The sequence below is a fragment of the Vitis riparia genome, chromosome 12 (assembly GCF_004353265.1).
Source record: "Vitis riparia cultivar Riparia Gloire de Montpellier isolate 1030 chromosome 12, EGFV_Vit.rip_1.0, whole genome shotgun sequence".
Lineage (NCBI taxonomy): Eukaryota > Viridiplantae > Streptophyta > Magnoliopsida > Vitales > Vitaceae > Vitis > Vitis riparia.
In genome coordinates, this window is record NC_048442.1 from 19,094,036 (window position 1) to 19,114,607 (window position 20,572).

A 20,572-nucleotide genomic window follows, 5' to 3' on the forward strand; every position below is an offset into this window, starting at 1 on the left:
AAGTGTTCCGAATCCATGTGAGGATCATGTGGTTATGACTATCCCATTCAATCATGCGACTAAGAAAGACGGCATCTCCTTCACTTGCTCCCTTGACAGGAATAGTCATTGCACCAGTACAATAATGCTAGAGCATGCGACCCTTAAGAAACTGCGCATAGCTTGAGACCAAGATAAGTAATTTTTATTTCCCTCCAATACAGTATTGATGGGCGAGAAAGAAAATATTTTTTATCCATTTAGAGACACAATATGCAAAAACAGACTGCAAAAATGAAATTTACTCAAAAAACTGGGTAAAGAGGACCTGGTGAACCCTGGAAAAAGTCAACAGTCAACGGTCAACGGATGACGTGGATGCTAACGCAGCTAGGGCTAACGTGGCGCTGACGTGGCAGAGATGATGACGTCAGCAGACCAGGCCCCGGCGAGTGGAGGCGCGTGGTGGCGCGTGATCAGCGTCGCCGAATCTTTGAGCGGTGCGTGAGGGCGCGTGCGGTTCCGATGGCGACGAGGTTTCCACGAATGTGTAGATCGGCGCTGGACGATCTCAGTGGTACTTCAAAAATGAAATCGGAGCAATATTCGCAGCGATGATGCAAAGAGCAGTGGTCTGGTGCAGTGTGAAACTCCTTAACGACGGTGGTTGCAGGTCCGGAACCCAAGAACGACGGCTGGATGACGTCGGAGGTTCAACGGCAATCATCTGGTAAGAAAGGAAGTCACACTAATGCAGACAAGACTGCTAAGAAAAGGTCAGAGCAATGGCTCTGATACCATGTTAGAAATACTGAATAATTGTATTGTATTTCATCGGGTAAAAGAATATACATTTGTGTCTTTATATAGGAGGCATATGTGTGCGGTAACAAGTAACCTAACTAGGCCTAAAGCCCATAAATAATATACCATAATATACATTAACAGAGGGAAAACAATGGAAAGAATAATGGTGATGGTGAAAATAGAAGTGATTAAAGATACCTTCATTGCAGACTCAACAAACCTAACAATATCCGTGGTTGTAATATTCCATCACAACCTTCACGTGGAAATTTCTGAATCAAACGTCTTAAAACAGTTTCAATGAAAACTTTTTCTCGATCAAATACATCAACCTCTGGATTTGTAACCTCCCCATGGACCTGTAAATAGAAGCTCAAACAGATAGGTCTTGGTTCTAAATGGTGTCTTCTCCAGCTGGTTGAATTAACACTAATCGAGAAAGAGTAAACTAAATTGAAATGTCCTACTTAGAACCCATGTAAAATTGTGTTTGGCTTAGCTTTTTTTTTTTGTAGATAAACACAAAAAATTTATTAAAAGAAGGGAGCAAGAAGGCACCCGAAGCATATAGGGAGTATACACGAGAAGCCCCACAACAAAAAACACAAGGAAGCATACACTCACCAACCCTCAATTAGAACCCAACCAATCAACAAAGTTAATTAAGGAGCGGGGTTCTCCATCTAAACAAGTCTTAGACCAAGAGAAAAGATTACAAACGAAGGAGTTTTTCAATCTTTGAATCGACAAAGCCTCATTATAAAAACTATCCTATTTCTTTCTTTCCAAACGACCAAAATAAACAAAGGGGAGCTGCCCGCCAAGTCTTTCCATGCTTCTTGTCCACAAAGGAAGCGGACCAACAAGGAGAGTGTCTCTAAGCGGAAGGACCCAATTAACCCCAAACAACGAAACACAAGATTCCACAACACCCTCGCCTTGGGGCAATGAATAAGAATGTGGTTTATTATCTCCTCATCATCACAACACAAGAAGCACCTGTTTGCTAAAATCCAGCATTAAAAATTACAAGAGTTGTTGTTCATATACATCAAGACCATAACTAAAAGAGTGGGATAATCATCAGTCTACTTTGAAAGAGCGTGCTCATAAAAATAAAGTGACATGTAGAGACAACAGCTTCAAGAAGGTCACCATCTCGTAGATGAAGATGCCAATCATCTGGTTGAGTTAAAGAGAGCTCCATCTTGCTCCTTTAACTTTACCTGGTTAGGCACTTCAATCCTTGCAAAAGGCAATATTGATGCCTATATTACAAAAAGGTTACACCAAAGTAAGGACAAAAACATATTATTTCATAAGCATACACTAATTTTCAAGTGTAAAACTATGAAAGTCAAAACTGCCTCCAATACATTTCCTGGGGACCATATGTAAAATCTAGTTAGAAATTGAAGATTAATTGGTCAAAATATTAATATGCATCTTTGAATGCTCAGAAAGAAAAAATGAAAATAAAAATTAAACACTAACATTACAGCAACAACAGTATTTCGAATGAAGAGAGAACTATGATTACAATTACATAAATGGATTCCAGTTTTAGATGCATTATGGTAGGTCTTTTATCCAAATTTGAGCCTCGTCAAACCATAAACTTATCAGGTAGAATCCAACATGCACTGAACATGAATACACATAATAAGTATCAATGCACCAAGAGCCACCATTAAAATAATAATAAATAAATGAAAACATACACTCAATGTAGCACCGAAGGCAATCAAAACACAGTTGCAATAGTAAGTTCACCAAAAAATTAAAAAAAAAACAAAAAAAACTCAAGGCATATCTGGATGCTTTTAGACATTTTGCTGAAGATTCATAAGTGATGCTTTTGCATTCATGTCATATGGGGACTCTTTGAAAATATAGGGGGAAGACAATAGCAAGAGGATCATAAATCATTTTAGATCACAATAAAAACCCCTGAAAATTCTAAAACCAATATGAAGCACAAAAAAGTTAGGAATTTTTTTTTTTTATGAGTTTAAAAAAGTAAGGAAATTAAAGGCAAATACATATGGGTGTTCTAAGGAATCTTGAAAAAACATTACGCACATATACATGTGTATGTGTGTAATTTACAAAGAAAACCCAAATCACCATTCTAAATATTAGAAATGTTATTTACAATCCTAACTATATGTGACTAGGTAAAAATTGGATGGCTAAGCTTCCCAAATTCAAAGGTCAAGTTTCATGCCTAATATGTCATCACCCCAAGATTATGAGAGCATACTAGTTTCAAAGTTAAAATACCTAGCTATTCAAAAATTATTGCTCAAAATTAAAATTTATAGAATTTAGTCAACATGATTATTTTTTTCTCATCCAACCCATAACCTATATCTTCCATGGCCCATTGCATAACACCCTTGGCATTCCGCTAAACAACTCCATTTTGGTATTCCCCTAAATAGCTCCTCTTTTGCCATTCAACTAAATTGAGACTCCAGACTCCTATTTTGTCAGGATATGAGATTCAAAATGTCATTCAATATCTCCATGCAAGTTGTACGGGTAATTCTTTTGTTATATCAGTCCATCAATCCAGGTTAGACAACTGTGAGTCCTTTATCCATGCTTGAGCACTCTTTTATATAATATATATATATAACCAGCTTATTTTTTCAGCTTATTTTGTCATCCACCATTTATCAAAATATTCAGATTCCTCATTGGTACTCTCTTATATGCTCTTTCTAACAAATCTTAGCTATATCCTTTAATCTTTGAACAGATATTTTCATGATTGACAAGAAGCCTACATCATAAAGAATGGCTATCCATTTGTTGTCTTTCAGATTAAAAACTTGTATGTAGACTAGGAAAATCTACATGATTAACTAAATTCACACAACATGCTCTCTAAGAAAATTTAATTCATAAGTAACAACCTAAAACTAAGTACCATATTAACATAAGAGGAAAATTAAACATACTTTGCAAGGAAATGCCACTGCCTTTATCATTCCAAATGCACTGCAAGAAAACCTAAAGCCTCTCCTGGATATGAAATATTTATCTGCTCAAAAAGAAAAAGATGATCAAGAAAATGAAAACCCAATCTGTTCTAGTGACAACTACAGAAATTGCAGGGGTATAAATGAGATTATGTGGAAACTACAAAGAACACGAGCAGCTAGATGACATGAACAGTGACATGATCGATCACTGTTAGGAACTTCTGAAACACTCAAAATCTTTGTTTGGCATAGCCAGCGAAAATTCTGACATGTTATGAGTTCTACCTTCATATCCTGGTAATTTTAGGCTTGTGAATTCTTATGGATAAGGTTGTTCAATACAACATCTAACTAAGAAGTAAAGGTCCACTACACATATGATTGCAAGTAGCAAAGGAATATAAACTGTTATCACAGCCTGACAGATTCTTGAGATGCCTTCACCACTGACCTATGATAAAGATTCTAGCACATTTGAGTTGCCACTAGTCAATCTGCCACAGAAATACCATTGGTGATAATGACTTGATATTTGTTACTACTTTTGGCTTCCATTTTAAACCACATCCTGAGTCAGACTCCAATGAATCGCTTTTACCTTCTCAAATGAAAGATTTTGGCCAGAGAAATCTCCTTGAATTAGAAGTGTTTGCAACTAGACAGATTTCTTCTCCATCCAAGTCATCCAACTAACATATATACAAAATAACAATGAATCGAAGTACCTAACAATTAATCCACGCCAAATAATTATGATAGTGTTTCTTTTTTTTTTCTTTCTTTCCTTGAGTTACTCTCAAGTAAAATGTAATAATTGAAAAAAATGGCACCATAGAACACAGTAACTATGCTCTACTCTCTACCTAGTAACCACTGCTATATAATTCCATGACTAGGGATCATCAGGTGATGGAATTTTAACTGAACCACCATTACAAACTCATTTCAAGTCGCTATGTGAAGTTGCATTTGGGTTTTGGCCTTATATGCATGTTCTGAGTAGGAAGAGTCTATAAATTATCATTTCATCTTTTTCATCTTGGTATCTTTCTCTTTTGACAATAAACAAAATTTTATCAGATCAAAGGAAGAAAAAGAAGCAAAAAGCCCTTCTAAGCAAAGGAAGCAACACAGGACCATAGACAACCAAACAAAAGAATTCTGCTTATTCACCTATTTGCTTATTAACAAAGACAGCCATGTTTGCTTACCCCTTTGCCTACCAAGGAGACAGGTGCTTACCTAAGACCCATATGATTGCTTGCACTTGAAGAGACTGACTCATACAAGGATAATCAAACCCTGCTACCAGAAAGCACCTGTTAAAGAAGAAACAGGGATTAAAGGACTCATACAAGGCTTATTCCAGACCTATCCTCTGCATACTTCTAAGGCTTGAACTCATCACTAAGTACAAGACCTCTAAACGCAGGAGCTTTCCATTGAGTCACTATCAGACGTCAAAATAATCTGGAACACCCCTAGCTCAACTAAAGTTCTAATACATGGTAGACCCTCTTTTGGCTAGGACATTGGCCTACCTCATCATTTCTTATTTTTCTTCTCCAACCAGAAAGCACTCAAAAGTCTTTAAATAACGTTGATGTCATTATCATTTCTTAGACTAGATTTTCCTGCTCAAAATTCACAATGTCTCCCTAGTTAAGCTTTGAGGAGATGCTGAATTTCTGTTCCATATTTTTTCCTTACCAGAAAATCAGGTATCACTCGAGCAATTGATTTTGTGGGTTCAAATTCATGCTTTACTATCTTAATGCATTGTTGGTACAATGTCCAATAGCTGCCAATTAAGCTGAATTGGGTCTTAGACTAGATACAACAATACATGTCAATATGGATCCTATAAAAATTTCCTTTCATATTTTATTATGAACTTGAATCCTTTACAGATACTAACAAGTAATGGGCTCAGAAGAAGTTTCATTTCATATGTTGATGAGCTCTTCCTACTTCTATTATGTTGGATTTTTTTCCCTATATCTTTTCTCTCATTCACTTCCTTTCCTAAATGCTTATGTTTCAGTCAGCTCTAGTGTGAAATTAGTCCAGAATGTAATCACCCAGTTCTATGAAGAACTTTTATCAAACAGTTGATGTGCACTTTGAAAAAGCTAACTGCGCTATCAAACCTGATCTTCCACCATCTTAACTCACATAAAATCCAAACTATCATATCAATCAAAAGGTTCAGAAACAACTAAAATGAAAAAAAAAAAAAATTGTATGCGAGGATTACCACCAAAGCAATGTAGACTTCCCAAAGGGACAATCTGGTATACGCTTCAACCGTCTGGACACAACCCAGACTCTAGATCCAGGCTGCCTTTGTTCACATACATTCATGTAAACTTAAAACTAAATTAAATTAAACTAAATTAAATTAAATTAAATTAAAAATGTGTTGTTTCACCTAGGAGTCTGCGACTTGTGAGCGGTTGCACCCAAACCCATGTGAGCCGAACCTTCCTCCCCATTTTATTAATTATAAAAATATATGGTTAAAAGGAATCAATAAATCCCTAAAATCTAATCATTGTCTTTCATTTTAAAAATAAAAATAAAAATTATTTTTTTTAGTAAATGTGTTTTATCATTTTAATTATCTATACCACCTATAAAAGTATGAGCTGTTTTTCACTTTTTATTTTCAAAAATACCATTTTTCAATACTAATAATCAATTTAATTGAGATTTTAATCTTTTTAATTAGTTAAAGTTTTAATTATTTGACGTCTAAAAGCAATTGCTATCAGAAAAGATATATACCCTAATCTTATTCACCTAAACGATCACAACATTCGAATACAAGGGGAGTTGATGGATAACTCTTCAATCTGTCAATATAATTCATTATAAATTTTATTTTCTTTAAACTCTATTAATATTGATTATGATATAAAAGTTTGAAATTTTTTTGAATAATTTCATTTTTCATCTTTAAAATTTGAAAACTTTCTTTTTCTTTTATCATTCTCTATTCTTTTCAAATTTTTATCTTCAACTCTTCCAATGGGTTCTATCCCCTTTGAGTTTTTTTTTTTTCTTTTTTTTTTAAGATTTTTTTTTAATTGATAAATTTCTTACTCAAATTAATTCATTTTTGTTCTTATTTTTATTAAAAAGCTCTTATATAAAAGGAAAAAAGTATTTAAACTATAAATAAAATAATTAACACAAAAAAACTTACAAATTTAATATAAAAGAAATAAAGAATGTCTTTAAATTAAAATTGTTAAATGTTACCAAGGTGGTATTTATATTTTTAATCTAACAAATTTGGTTAAAAAATAATTTTATTATCATGGAATTTGGTTTTGAAAAGTGTAATCTTATTTGTATATAATCCCAATTATTATTTTTTAAAATTTGGTTTCATATTTAATTCAAAAACCCTTTTAATTAAATAACTCTTTATTATATTGTTTTAAATGTGAGAATAATATATATAAATAATTACAAAAATAGTAATGCATTAAAAATATATAAAAATTTGTTTATTATCATCATCATAAGCATCAGAAACTGAAATCTTTCTCATACACAGCAATCTTTCACTGCGTCAGAAGGTGTCCTAAGATTTTCTGGTTTCATCATCTTCCTCATTCATATAATTCCAAAAATAAAAACAAATTCATAAATTTGAAAACAAAAACAAAAACATAAAAATAAATCCTTCATATTTAGGATATGAATCAGAAAGAACGTAGCGAAAACATCTTCATCACATCGAGGCGATCACCATGCATCATAACTTTCATCATATTCATCCATACAGTCAGGAAATCAAACGAATACGAAAACCCCCAATTTTAAATCAAGCAAAAAATCTAATCGAAAACGAACGAAATCCAAAGGAGAATCAAACAACTTCCATCAAAAGCCCAATACTTAAATCCAACGAAAGAACCCAATCGAGAAAGAATGAAATCAAAATGTAGAACCTGCTGTGAAATCCAGCAGAGAGAAGGTAAGGGAGGATATGAGAAAGCTCCCTGTAACAAGATTTATAGCCGTGTATTTGAAACCCTAGCAATTCGATCATTCACAGCCGTCCGATGCCTCCGAATTTGTGGTGTTTGGTCACAGTGACATGTTTGATCCACAATGGGTACTTGGGCTGGCCCGTCATCTACTTTGGGCCTTTAGATGAGGCCTATTGGCTATAAAATATAGAGTAGAAAGAGACTGATTCATTTATTTATTTTTAAATCAATTAATTTTCAAATCCCATCTCATTTCATTGTTACGTTTAGTTTTGAAAATTTTGAGAGACAAAAAAAAAAAAGAATTATGTTTGGTTTCCAAAAAATTTAAGGCTATGTTTGGTTTTTGGAAAGTGTAAGAGGAAAGAAAAATATGTTAAAAAAATGATTTTCTCATATTTGATTTATTATAATAAAAATATAAAATAAAGTCAGTATAATTAAAATTAGTAAAAAAAAACTTATATATTTTAAAATTATTATTAAAATTAGCGATTAGTTTCTACTTACTACAAGAAAAAAAGAGTTTTATTGATGACATCAATGTTGACACAAAGTGAAATTACGTTGATACAGAAAATATAAGACAATAACCTTAATTATTATTTTTTAAAATAAAACTCTACCCATAAACTCTTTGTATTAGAGCTTCTTTTTCTACTTGTAAACTCTCCATCTTAGGTTAGTTTTTCTTCATTCTTAATCTCAAATCCTAAAAAAATCTCCATCTCTTCTCTCATATATGTGTTCAATTGATCAAACCCTAAATCATTGAAGTCGAAGAAGAAAGACAACTTTTTGGAGGAATACAATAGGTAATTCTCATTTATTTTTCTAATATCTATCTCTTGTCATTTATTTTAGTTTATCTTTCAACTAATTTTGTTGATTTTTTCTCTCGAAAATCACTTTCTCCATTTTATAATTTCTACAATTGTTCTCATTTTATTTTATTTTTTCATCTGTTTTTATTTTTTCTATTTTCCATATTTAAAAAAGTTTTAAAATTTGTTTTTAAATAAAATAAAAAAAACATTTATTATCGGATAAGGAAATAATTTATTTTAATAATAGGTATTAATTTTATCACGGCAAATCTTTTTACTTAATCCTATTCAAAATAATTAAAATAACTTAAAATCAAATATACCGCTTTCGTTTTTATTTATTAAATTTAGAAATAATTCATAACAACGCTCAAAAGGAAGTCCATTTCACATGCCTGGATTGCGATCATAAAAAATTGATTGTTAATCACATTCTCAATAGTCTTCTAACAAGAACATGAAATAGAAAAACTCTATCAAACTTGATTGCTAATCAAATTTTGAATGAACTTCCAACACGAATATAAAATAAAATTAAAAAATCTAATAATAGTCTTTCCCTTGAAAAAGAACTCACAAAATTACTCCAAACTCATAAAAAGTGAACTTTCAAAATTACTCTAAACTTCTTTACAAAATCAACTAGATCAAATTGTTCGATCATCTTCCACCATAACCATCTTCAAGAGGCTCCATCCAAAATCCGATACCATATCCAACGTTCAAGAAAAAAACTCTTGACACTGCTTAATAATGCTTTTCTCACTGTCCAAGTTGGCGCTCACCTTCAATGAAAGAAATGTTTTGAGGAGATTTGTGGTATCAGCTCTTAGTAGACGATAAAGAAGAGCTCCCATGGGAGAGAAGACATCCCCCATTGCATGACGAAGCTTGAATACGAAATTTTCAGTTGCATTGCTTGTTGGGTATTTGACAATATGAATTTTCCTTACTATGTGTGGTTCTCGGAAAATTTGAGGGAAAATGAAAGAAAATAGAGAGAAAAGTAAAAGGAAAGAAAAAGTGAAGGAAAATAAAAAATAGAGTTAAAGATGATAAATCATTTTTCTTAACATTTTTTTTTTCCTTTATACTTTCAGAACCAAACATAACTTAAGGGTCTGCTTTTTAAGAAGCATATTCAAACATCGCCTAAATAAGTAAAAAGAAAAAGCACTTAATGGAAGCAACTCAAACAATTGTTATCATTATCATAATTATCATGAACATTTGAACAACTCCCAAACGGTTTCAAACTGGTCATCCTTGGAAACAATCTTCTTCAATATTAATTAAAGACTATGGTGGATGGACTAGTTGTTTCATGACCAAAAAATGAGTATGCTACCACACAACAATCGACACAAAAACTTCTGTTACGAAGAAATATGACAACCATGAACACAGAATCCTTGAATCATGACATTGGAGGGGGAGGAGTTCCCACGGCAGCTTCAAAAACTCTCTGGAAAGCATCCTCTATGCATGCATTGAATTTTCGAGGATCGATGAAGCCTTTCTCCGTTCCCACGGTGATTCGAACCTTTCCCATGTAGCTTAAGATTGATATGGTCATACTCTGCAACTCCAAAAACACCATTGTTAATGTCATGGCTGAAGAGTATCAGCTTATAATTATTCTACTAACCCCTGCAACTCCGGAAGCACCATGTTTCATGTGATAGAGATAAGTTTGTGATATGACAAACTCAGGCCCATTAGGGTGGGTTATGAACTCAATCGGCCTTGTTATGGGCCCAGCTTGGTCAAAAGCTTTAACTTGACCGTCCTGGGCTTTAGCCCAATTGCGGTTAGGCCGGCCTACACTTGCAAAGCTAGGTTAGGTTAACCCTTATTCAATGGCATATAATTGTTCAACAACTGATTTTCCTAAAAGTTTCACCTTATAAGAATTGGACTCCCAATATATATCACGTACTCTTAACATCGTCCCTCACATGTAGTCTTTGTTTTTGGACTTACACATGGATTTAATAAATCAGGTAAATAAACATATAAAAGTGAGGTTCGAAAACATGACCTCCCACCAAACAAGGCTATGAAGACCTATAACGGAAATATGGTTAAGTTTATAGAATTTGAACTCACAATATATATCATGTACTCTTACTAATAATGACCAATGAAAAAAAAGTAAACTAACGAGGGTTTGATATTGAACATGTATCTATTGAAAAGTATGATCAATCAAATCATGTCATATATGTATTAAAGTCTTATTACTTTATACTCGTTGCTTTATATCTTGATCATATTATTTATATCTTCATTTAATCAATAACTTAAATTTTTTCATACACTTTCAATCATGAAAATTGAGAGTTTGGTTGATACTTGATTTTTTTTTCCAACTAATAATAATAGCATGGGATTTTTTTTAAAATGAATTCATTGATTTGTTTTTTCGACAAATATTATATTTCATTAAATATACCTCTGGAGAGCCTAGCGTTATGAAATACATTCCCCGACATGGATGATTAGCTAGAGCCACTTGTTCCATGGGTCCAATCATATTTGAGATTGTCATGCTTGAGTTCTTTAGGGTGCTGTGGATGTACCTAGCTGTGACCTGCATCACAAATTAAACCATAATTTACAATAATTCAATGGTCTAATTATATTTTGACATGAAATTTTGGTATATTGCATGCAATTAATGAGACATGAAAAATAGGAGTATTGTGTACATACCTCAGGGCCTCTATATTTCCGCAAAGTCTCTAGTAGCCTACCAGTGAGGTGAACAGCTAAAGAGTTTCTTTTCCTCTGGATGGTTTGTTGAGCTTTTGCCACAAAATCAAGTGGGCTTGTGAACTTGGCATCCGCCAACTCAGGTAGTGTAACATGTAAGAAGGCGAACTGGTTTCCCCATTGTGAGCTGCTATCAGATGCTGTCATCTCCTTTATCGATTTGTACCCACTAATCACCCTGGTGTTGAGCAACACCAGTGCAGTAGAATTGGCATTTCTTGATGCATGGTTCATTGATTGCATGTATAGTCGAGTGCCAAAGAAGATTATTCCAGTGAGTACATCGTTTATTGTCTGTTTGGAAACACAGAAAATTAGAATTAGTGGAAGAAAAAAACCAAATCAACTTCGATACTATTTGCAAATATACTTATAATAAATAAAGATTTTAAGGAAAGAAAGAAAGAGCATGGTGAGCCATGAATACCATTGATGTTTTAGTTTAAGCTGATAATTTTATTGAATTTCTTCTTGACTAAATGTGACATACTTCTTTAGAGTTGATTTTAGACTACTTCAATGGTGACTTTAAGGTGTTTCAAGGTCGATGTTATTCTAGGGGATTAAAACTTATGGAATTACTACAATACTATTTCTAGGTATGGATTGAGGAGAAGATGCACAAGAAACAAAGTCAAAATTGATTTTTTAGAGGAAACGTTTGAACGCTCGATAAGAAGCATTCAAATGTCTAATAGAATGATCAAATATCCCTCAAGAAATGTTCAAACATTCAACCCAATATTCAAACGCTCCTTGGTGGGTGTTTGAATGCTCATTATTATTATTATTATTTTCTCATGTAGTTTCATTTTGACTTCATGTTTTTTAAGGTAATTTGATGAAATTAGATGTTAATTTATTTTCCAACATTAGCACTATGTTTTCTATAAAGAGAAGTATTCCGAATAAATTTGGAACCATAGAGAAGTAGTCATTCATTAAACTTGAGCTTCTATCTCTCATAACTTTCAAAATTGCTCTCAAAAGTATCCATCGAGTACAATAAAGGTTAGAGGCTTATATAATGTAAATTTTGATGAAGTTTGCAAAAAATCCACAAAGGAACACAAGAGTAATTGTTGATGCTATAAGACCCTAAGGACTAGATATATCAGGTTAAATAAAACTATACACCCTATTCTCATATTTAATGAATCATTTAATTAGCGAGAGACCAATAGTAGTTTTTAACATCTAGATGTTTTCAATTTTTTCTATACATTATCGTGCAATCGAAAATCTTTTGTGGGAGACTTATCAACTTTTAGTTATAACTAATATAATTATTAAAAAAAATTAAAATTAATTACTTGGACTACCTATTCACCCTCTACATATTTTCATATTATAACAAATTTCCTTCCTTTCAAATACAATAAGAAGAAATACAATACATTGATGTTGGTCGTCTCACTAACAAACTAATAGGAGAAAAAGTCAGTTGCAAAACTATATATATATTCTCACATATCATGGGTGGTATGGAGATGATAATAAATGGATACATTGATGCTAGTCGTCTCACTAACAAACTAATGGGAGGAAGGTCGGCTACGAAACTAGCTATCTCACATAACATGCATGGGTGATGTGAGATGATGATAAAAGGAATTAAAACCCTCATATGGGTCATAACTTTAATGCATGTAATGCATCAACCACCATATGAGTTGTTCATTTATTTCAAAATTTTCAACAACCACCTTAAATGTTGCATACATTTGACATGAAATTGTGGACAAAAGAGAAATGTGTCACATGAGTTGTCATCTTCACACTAAAGTGGAATGAAAACTTATCTCTATGTGGGGTTGTTCTCGCAAGGTGGCTTTTACTTTGCCACTATTTCTTGTCCCAAAATCCAAAGATTATAGCTAGCTAGTGAGAGCAAATTAGAAAAATTCTATGTAAAATTCTTGTGAAGTAGTTGGGAAGAATGTCTTTTGATACATATTCATATACCAAGGGAGCAATAGAGTCTAGGTGATAGCTAGCATCAATGGAGTAGAAACATAATAATGTCACTTTATTCTTCTAGGGGAAAAATGTAATGAGGGGTACGATGTCATTTTCAAGATTGAAAAGATTGGAAAGTCCCAAGAAAATGCTTATTAAGTTCATTTAGTTTAGCTAGGCTCACATGGATCATTGAGGTAAGAGAACGAACATGTGTATTTAAGCCTATAAATATGATTAATGGAAATTTTGCATGCAATAAAGAACAATTATTAAGACTGTCATGGAGTCATAATTAATGAACACATGAGAAGGAAGAAAGAGTTGCTATATTTGATCTTACCACTCCAAGCTTCGCCTTGATTTTTTGGATGTTATCAAGAGAGAAAGAGATGGTTGCTATGGAGAGGGGTCGAAACTCCACCCCCGGATCACCGGATCGGATCGGTGTTCGATCATCTTCCATCGCTGCACTCTTCAAAAGACTCCATCCAAAATCTGATACGGTGTTGAAAGCTGCAGAAAGAGCTCTTGGCACTGCCCTAATAATGCTTCTCCCACGGTCCAAGGTGGAGCTCACCTTAAATGAAGGGAATGTTATGGGGAGATTAGGGTTATCAGCTCTTTGCAGACAAGAAAGAAGAGCCCCCATAAGAGAGAAGCCATCCCCCAATGCATGATGAAGCTTGAATACCACAGTTCCAGCTGCATTGCTTGTGGGGTACTTTATAATATGAATTTCCCATAAAGGTCTGCTCTGTGGAAACTCTTTCATGGCAATTTTCGTTAGACAGTCATCGAAATAGTCATCATAGGACTCCGGTGATAACCCGTCTGGAAAAATGGGAACGTTAACATGGTCTTCAAGCTTCACTTCTACCCTCTTCCAATGTTTCACTCCATTTTTGTCTTCAACCTGCACTCAAATTTAATGCATCCAAACAGACCCTTAAAAGTTACGTACAATATGTATTTAGGGTAGTGTTTGGATTATATAGAATGAAAATAACTCCTTCAGGGTCTCTTAATTAAACACACAATGGAAAGATGCCAAAGTGTTTGGCAGAGTGAGCTTTTTTCTGTTTGTAGTAAGTCATCGGAGTAAATGGAAAGAAGGCATTCATTATGAACATAATCTCCATCTTCCATTTTCTCATTCAATCCCACGAACCAAACACACATTTTCAAACCAAAAACACTTCCAAACTTGACTGTGATACTGAAAGGAAAAAGAAAATGAGAAGAGCGTGCAAACCATGAGTGAGGAGAAACGAGGGTTGATGGGGAGGAACACGTCCTTGAGCAATGACAAGGTAGGCGAGTCATCGATCGGAATGTCTGATTCCAAAATGCTCAAAATAGATATCTGCAAAACCGAGCTGTTGAAGTACTGTCCAGTAGGGCTTACTGGCTGATCTTCTTCTTCTTTTTGCTCCAAGTACTCCATTTTAGCTCTCTTGCGCTACCTTGATACAATGCCCCTTCTGGTTATTCATGTGTGTACATGTGTATATATATATATATAGTTTCACATACTTTCCTTTTAAGCAAAGGTGCCATTGGTGAAGTGTGCTGTACAGGGAAAATACGTGGAGGAATTTACTTTCCACTGAAACAAACAAGAAAAAAAAAAGGGAAAATTCGCATTGGGATATCGCCAATATTGAATCCCACAAGATAGGGAGGTGTTATTAGAAGGATGGAGTTCATGTGATTGGGGCGTGACAGAGGAAAGTGTTTGTTGATTTCTCATTTTTCACCGTTCAGAGGGCAATAGTCTCGTGGCAGTTGGTTGTTGGCTTCACATTGATGATCTGAGTAAATGCCCGAAACAGAACTTTCATTATAAGACTGGGTTTTCATTTCATTAGTTATTTATATATAATGTATACAATTTGATATCATTACTTTTTAATCACTTGTGTCTAAGGATGGCAACAAAATGAGTCACCCCATCTCACCTTGTTCCCAAAAAAAGTTTAAATTAATAAGGTCAGCAAGTACCCATCCCGTTTGATTTTTTATTTTTCAGAATATATACGTGAGAGAGAAGCATGATCAATCCCAATATGTCACATATATAATTTGTATTTAAGGATGACAATGAAACAAGTCACTTTAATTATCTCACTTTGTCCCTTAAATAAGTTTAAATAGGTAAAACGAGTATTTTATATCGTATGTACGTGTCTTAGTAAAATAAAAAAAGAAAAATTATTAAATTGTCTTTATTTAAAATATAAATATATTATTTTTTTTAATTTTCAAATATTTTCTTCAACATATAGAATACAAATAGGTATGGTTTTGTATTTGTGAAGCAAATGCAATGAATTTTGGGCTCCAATATACCACTATCATATAACAGGATATGCGTTTTGTATTGGAATAATTGTGTTTTAAATTTTGTTGAGCCCAAAAATTAAGTTTCGATCCATATAAGTTTACTATTTAAGCCCAAAACTTGGAAAAAGTGTGAAAATTGAGAAAAATGATATGAATTTTTTATCTTTCCAACAGTGACCTTTATTAACTATAGAAAAAAAAAGTAGAAAAATATTAATTTAAATTTTATCCATTTTGTAAATCTCAATAAAATTTAATATAATCTAGAGATTTAGAAAAAAAAAAAATACAATATTTTCCAAAAATGTAAAAATAAATTATTATTATTTAAAAATCAAACATCTTTGAAAATATATATTTTTAAAATTGTGTATATAAAAAATAACTAAAAATATGTCAAATTTATTTTTTCTAAATAATATATTTTTTAAAATTAGTTTTCTAAAAATAATAAATTTTCAGAATAATTATTAAAAAAAATTAAGATAAACAAGTTTCTCAAACATTATGATAGAAAATAGTTTTGAAAGATATATTAATCTTTTTATATTTTATATCATCTCCATCGATTATACCATTTTTATGCACCAAATTTTAATTTTTGGGCATAGGTCCGAAAGCCCATTGTCCCTTTTGTATTTGGTGAGGCCAAGCACACATTACAATTAGGGTCTTCAATTGATTATGGCTTTCCTTTCACGGGTTGGCACTCATGGGTGATGGGTCTAACTCAAAAATATAGATGGTCCAGGCTCCACCGCCATTAGTTTTGAGTGTATAAATTTGATTCTTCCATGGTTGTACTCACTAAAGATATTTTTTTAGTTTTGGTCCCATCTTCAATTTTTGTTTCCCATTTGATCAATGAATTAGGTCTCGTTGTTATAACTGCTTTTGAAAGTTTTGAAAATGGTTTTTTGTTATCCAAAGGAAAAAATATATTTGACAATCAAAAAACAAAAAATAATTTTTTGTTCTTTAAAATTAAAAAACATATTTTAATTGTTTTCACGTATTTACTAAGAGTCGTTTTAAAAAATAATTTTAAAAATATGGAGAATAGATAAAAATAAAATACTGTATATAAAAATTATTTTTAAAATATAAAAAGTAGGTTGCAAACATTTCAAGTTCTTAAATATACTTTTATATCACAAAATATCATAAAACAGTTTTAAAAAATTGTTTCTGAAAATAATTCCTAAACAAAACCTTACTTTTTAGTCATTAGCTTTATTTTAGAAGTTAGAACAATATTAAATCAAATTAAAATTGATTTACAAAATGAAAAAAAAAGTATGATTAAAGATAATTCAGACCTGTTTGGCAATTAACTATTTCTAGACCGATTTTCTTCTCTCTAGAAAAAAAATGTTTGGTAATAAAAAAACTATTTTCTATTTTATGTTTTTAAAAATAGAAAATAGTGTTTTCACATCATATCTTTTATTTGTTTTTTATTATTTTCACTTATTTTTTACTACTTATTTTATAATATAATTAAAAATAAAATACTAGACATAAAAATTATTTAAAAAATATATTTTAAAATATTAAAAATATTTTATTTCTAAACATACTCTTATTTTACAAAATATCACAAATTAGTTTTCAAAATCTCTTATTAAAAACTGTTTTTCAAATCTGTTTTCGGAAACAGTTGCAAACAGGCCCTTCATATCCTTTCCGAGTTCCCAATTAATACCATTTATTAATAATCGTTATAAATACAAAGTGAGTCGTGGGTCCAATGAATAGCTGTTTCCTTACAAGGGAAGTGAACCCTAGTTTCAAATTCAATTGTAGTCCTGGTGTCAGTGGACCCAGACGAGGGGCAATTAAAAACAGAATAGCATTCCCATCCTAACCAGCCAAACACGGCCTTAACCCACAATAAAGCACACCTGCAACAGTTGACAACTGTTCATCACTGAATTAATTTGAGCCAGTTAAAATGTGTTGGCCGGTGGCCACCCACTTTCTTTTGGGCCAAACAGAAAGAGAGGGAAGAATGAATATAGGCTTTAAAAACCTGGTGAAAATGCTCATCTAATCCTCATCTAAACCAACCCACAATGTCTATCTTTTAGGCCACGAAATGAAAAAAAATTTGATAACAAGAAAAAATAAAAATGAAAAATAAAAAATATTCTTGAAAACAAAAATTAAAATGTTCTTAAAAAACATCCAAATGAGTTTGACGGTATTTTTATTTAAAGTTTTTTAAAGAATATTTCCTCAATATATGTTTTTGGAAGAATCCTCCATCAATTCATTCTTCAAAAAGTACTACAAATGATTGTTCAATTTTTTAGAAGTATTTTCTAAATTTTGATAAATACATAATTTTTTAAAAAAAAATACTTGTTATATTAGAAGTGTTTTCTAAAAGTACTTTCAAATGAATTTTTAGTTATTTTTATTTTTTTTAAGGTTAATTTTAAAAATAATTATATAAATATAAAAATGATTAAAAATAAGATATTACAAATAAAAATTATTTTAAATATATATTTAAAAACAAAGAAAACATATTAAAAACATTTCAAGTTCGTAACAAAGTTTTCCCTTAACAAAACATTAAAAGCTTATTTTTAGAACTATTTTTTAAAACAATTTCCAAAACAACATAGTTCAATTTAAAGTAAGAGGTGGGAAAAGTTACACAACCAAAATAAGAAATATAAGAAAATTGTGCCCATAAATCAATCATAAGAGTCCAAGGAATTGAAAGTGTGTTTAGTAGTGATTCTAGAAAGTGTTTCTAGTCTTTTTAATACTTGAATGATAAAATTTTTCAAGTGTTAAAAAACTTAAAAATGCTTTCTAAAATTACTGTCAAACGGGCTATGAGTCTTTAGCTCAGCTTATTGAGTAATGTCCAAATCCATCCTCCATTTCATGTTCCACATGTTTTGAGATTGGGCAAAAATGAAAAAGCAGCTCAAATTTTTTTGTAATATACCCATTTTTACTTGAAAACAATATTCTAAACCATAATAGAATTGAAAGAAGGGTGATTTGCAAAGTACTATTTAGCTTCAACTTATACGTCCTTTTCCTTTGCAAGTTCATCCTATGTCAAGTCAATTTGGTTTCATAACTACACCAGTTCTAATTATTTTTATCTAATCCAAATCAATCAATTTGGTTCCCTCATCAAGAAGATTAAAAATTGACCAAAATGGAAGCATACCTATCTTTATAATGACAGAAGAAGAAAGGAGTTTCTACCTATACCAACCATTTCAAATGAACTTGAATGTACTGAAGAGCTGAAATTGGAGGTTGGATCACCTTTCCCTTTCTTTGGGACCAAACCGCTGGACTAAAACAAGAAGCTCCTATACACAACTCTTATACCTATCCAAAGATTGTTCAATTTCAAGCCACCAACCCAGGGTAGTTTCAAGCATTTATTGAAGAAAATATCATCTCAACCTGTTGGAAGATTTGGTCTGATCACACACGTTTCTTTCTCTTGTGTAGTTGGCATGTATAAATGTACAGGTGACAGGTATCTATCTATACAGCTATCTATACACTTGTTTAATTCCTAAAAATCAGGTTTGTAATTAGGCTAGAAATTTTCTTTCCTTATTTTTCAATTTGTTTGTCAAACTTTTGTGTATTTTAAATACCCTATACAGATTCATAATAATAATAAATTAAAAAAGAAAAAAGAAAAAAAAAAAAAAGAGGAAAATGAACACACTGCAGTCACAATTTTTGTTGGGGTTACTTCACAATTTGACAAAACCCCAATGCAGACACAAGATTCCTATGGTACACCAAGCTCAAGGGAATATTTATTGCTTCTTTTTAGTTGAGATAAGGAAAGTTTGCAAGAAGAATGACTTTCAGTGTCCTGGAATCAATTGATTTTATGGCTAGAAAATGAAATAACCAAAACCTATCATCATCAATACAATAAATAAGAATGGTTTTGTCCATTCCAGTTGATTGAATCCATTTTTTTCAGTCCTCTTTGGTGGCTGAAAATCACAAAAATCTTCACAAAATTATCACTTCCTTGAGTGAGGGTTGGGCTTGAATTCCCTCACCTGCTTGTCATTTTTCATACCATTTACTGATGCAAGACTTCTAGCTAAAGTTTTCAAATCCCAACCAAGCAGTTATTAATGGTGTTCAAGAAGATGGGGGTTCATTGCAGCACTGGGGCCTATCTCGGGTGGCAAGGGATGGGGATGATGAAGTTTTCAAATTCAATCCCACATAGTCTCAAAAAATAAAAAATTGTAAGTCCCCAGGCTGGACAATCTAACACCATACCTAATTAATCTTACACCCATATGGTTCATATCTGTTCCAATTCAACTCCCAGCAACCAACTACCAACTACCAACTATTGCCCTTCTTGTTTCAGTATCCAAATACAAAGCCAGAATGGCATTCCTTTCTTTTTGACCAAAGAAATTCAGACTTAATGCAGAACAAGTGAGTCCCACAAAATATGGGAACTGTCTGCTGAAATTGAAGAGGGATGTGAACCACCTAAAATGTTTTCACCTCCACTTTCTTTTGAGGCCAAAGAAGATGAAAGGAATGATCAAGATGGACTTAAAAACCTGAAACCGATACCATCAACCCTTCACCTAAAACAACCCACAATTCTCCCCTCTTAGGGTATTCTTATGGGTGTCCAAGATTGTTCAGTTTTAATCCATCACTAAGGGCTAGTTACATGCATTTGTACATTGTCTAGTTGAAAGACTAAATTCATAAAAAGAAAAATAAAAAAACCAAAAAATAATAGAATACTTGATTCATCTTAGGGTTCTTTTAGACCAGAAGAAGAACTAATAACTAAAAGCTATTGGCAATTCAGGTTGTCCACAAAATTTCCACAAGGATGTGGGGAACT

The 20,572-nt window shown here is 32.3% G+C and overlaps 2 protein-coding genes and 2 non-coding genes across 4 annotated transcripts; all 4 read right to left on the minus strand.

The window, feature by feature from the left end:
- Positions 1-986: 986 nt before the first annotated feature.
- LOC117926071 lies at positions 987-6,187 on the minus strand. The gene is made up of 5 exons (XM_034845155.1): positions 6,034-6,187; positions 5,019-5,095; positions 3,753-3,835; positions 2,013-2,054; positions 987-1,145 (listed from the first exon to the last, which is right to left on the minus strand). The coding sequence occupies exons 1-5, from the start codon at positions 6,138-6,140 to the stop codon at positions 987-989; spliced, it is 468 nt and encodes a 155-aa protein (XP_034701046.1). The 5' UTR covers positions 6,141-6,187.
- A 1,118-nt stretch (positions 6,188-7,305) lies between these two features.
- LOC117927399 lies at positions 7,306-7,400 on the minus strand. The gene has a single exon (XR_004653329.1). It is a non-coding gene; the product is annotated as a small nucleolar RNA snoR31/Z110/Z27 (small nucleolar RNA).
- An 82-nt stretch (positions 7,401-7,482) lies between these two features.
- LOC117927402 lies at positions 7,483-7,566 on the minus strand. The gene has a single exon (XR_004653332.1). It is a non-coding gene; the product is annotated as a small nucleolar RNA R32/R81/Z41 (small nucleolar RNA).
- A 2,224-nt stretch (positions 7,567-9,790) lies between these two features.
- LOC117926187 (O-acyltransferase WSD1-like) lies at positions 9,791-15,037 on the minus strand. Its single transcript, XM_034845265.1, has 5 exons — positions 14,597-15,037; positions 13,685-14,257; positions 11,323-11,676; positions 11,063-11,200; positions 9,791-10,186 (listed from the first exon to the last, which is right to left on the minus strand). The coding sequence occupies exons 1-5, from the start codon at positions 14,786-14,788 to the stop codon at positions 10,025-10,027; spliced, it is 1,419 nt and encodes a 472-aa protein (XP_034701156.1). The 5' UTR covers positions 14,789-15,037; the 3' UTR covers positions 9,791-10,024.
- Positions 15,038-20,572: the final 5,535 nt, after the last annotated feature.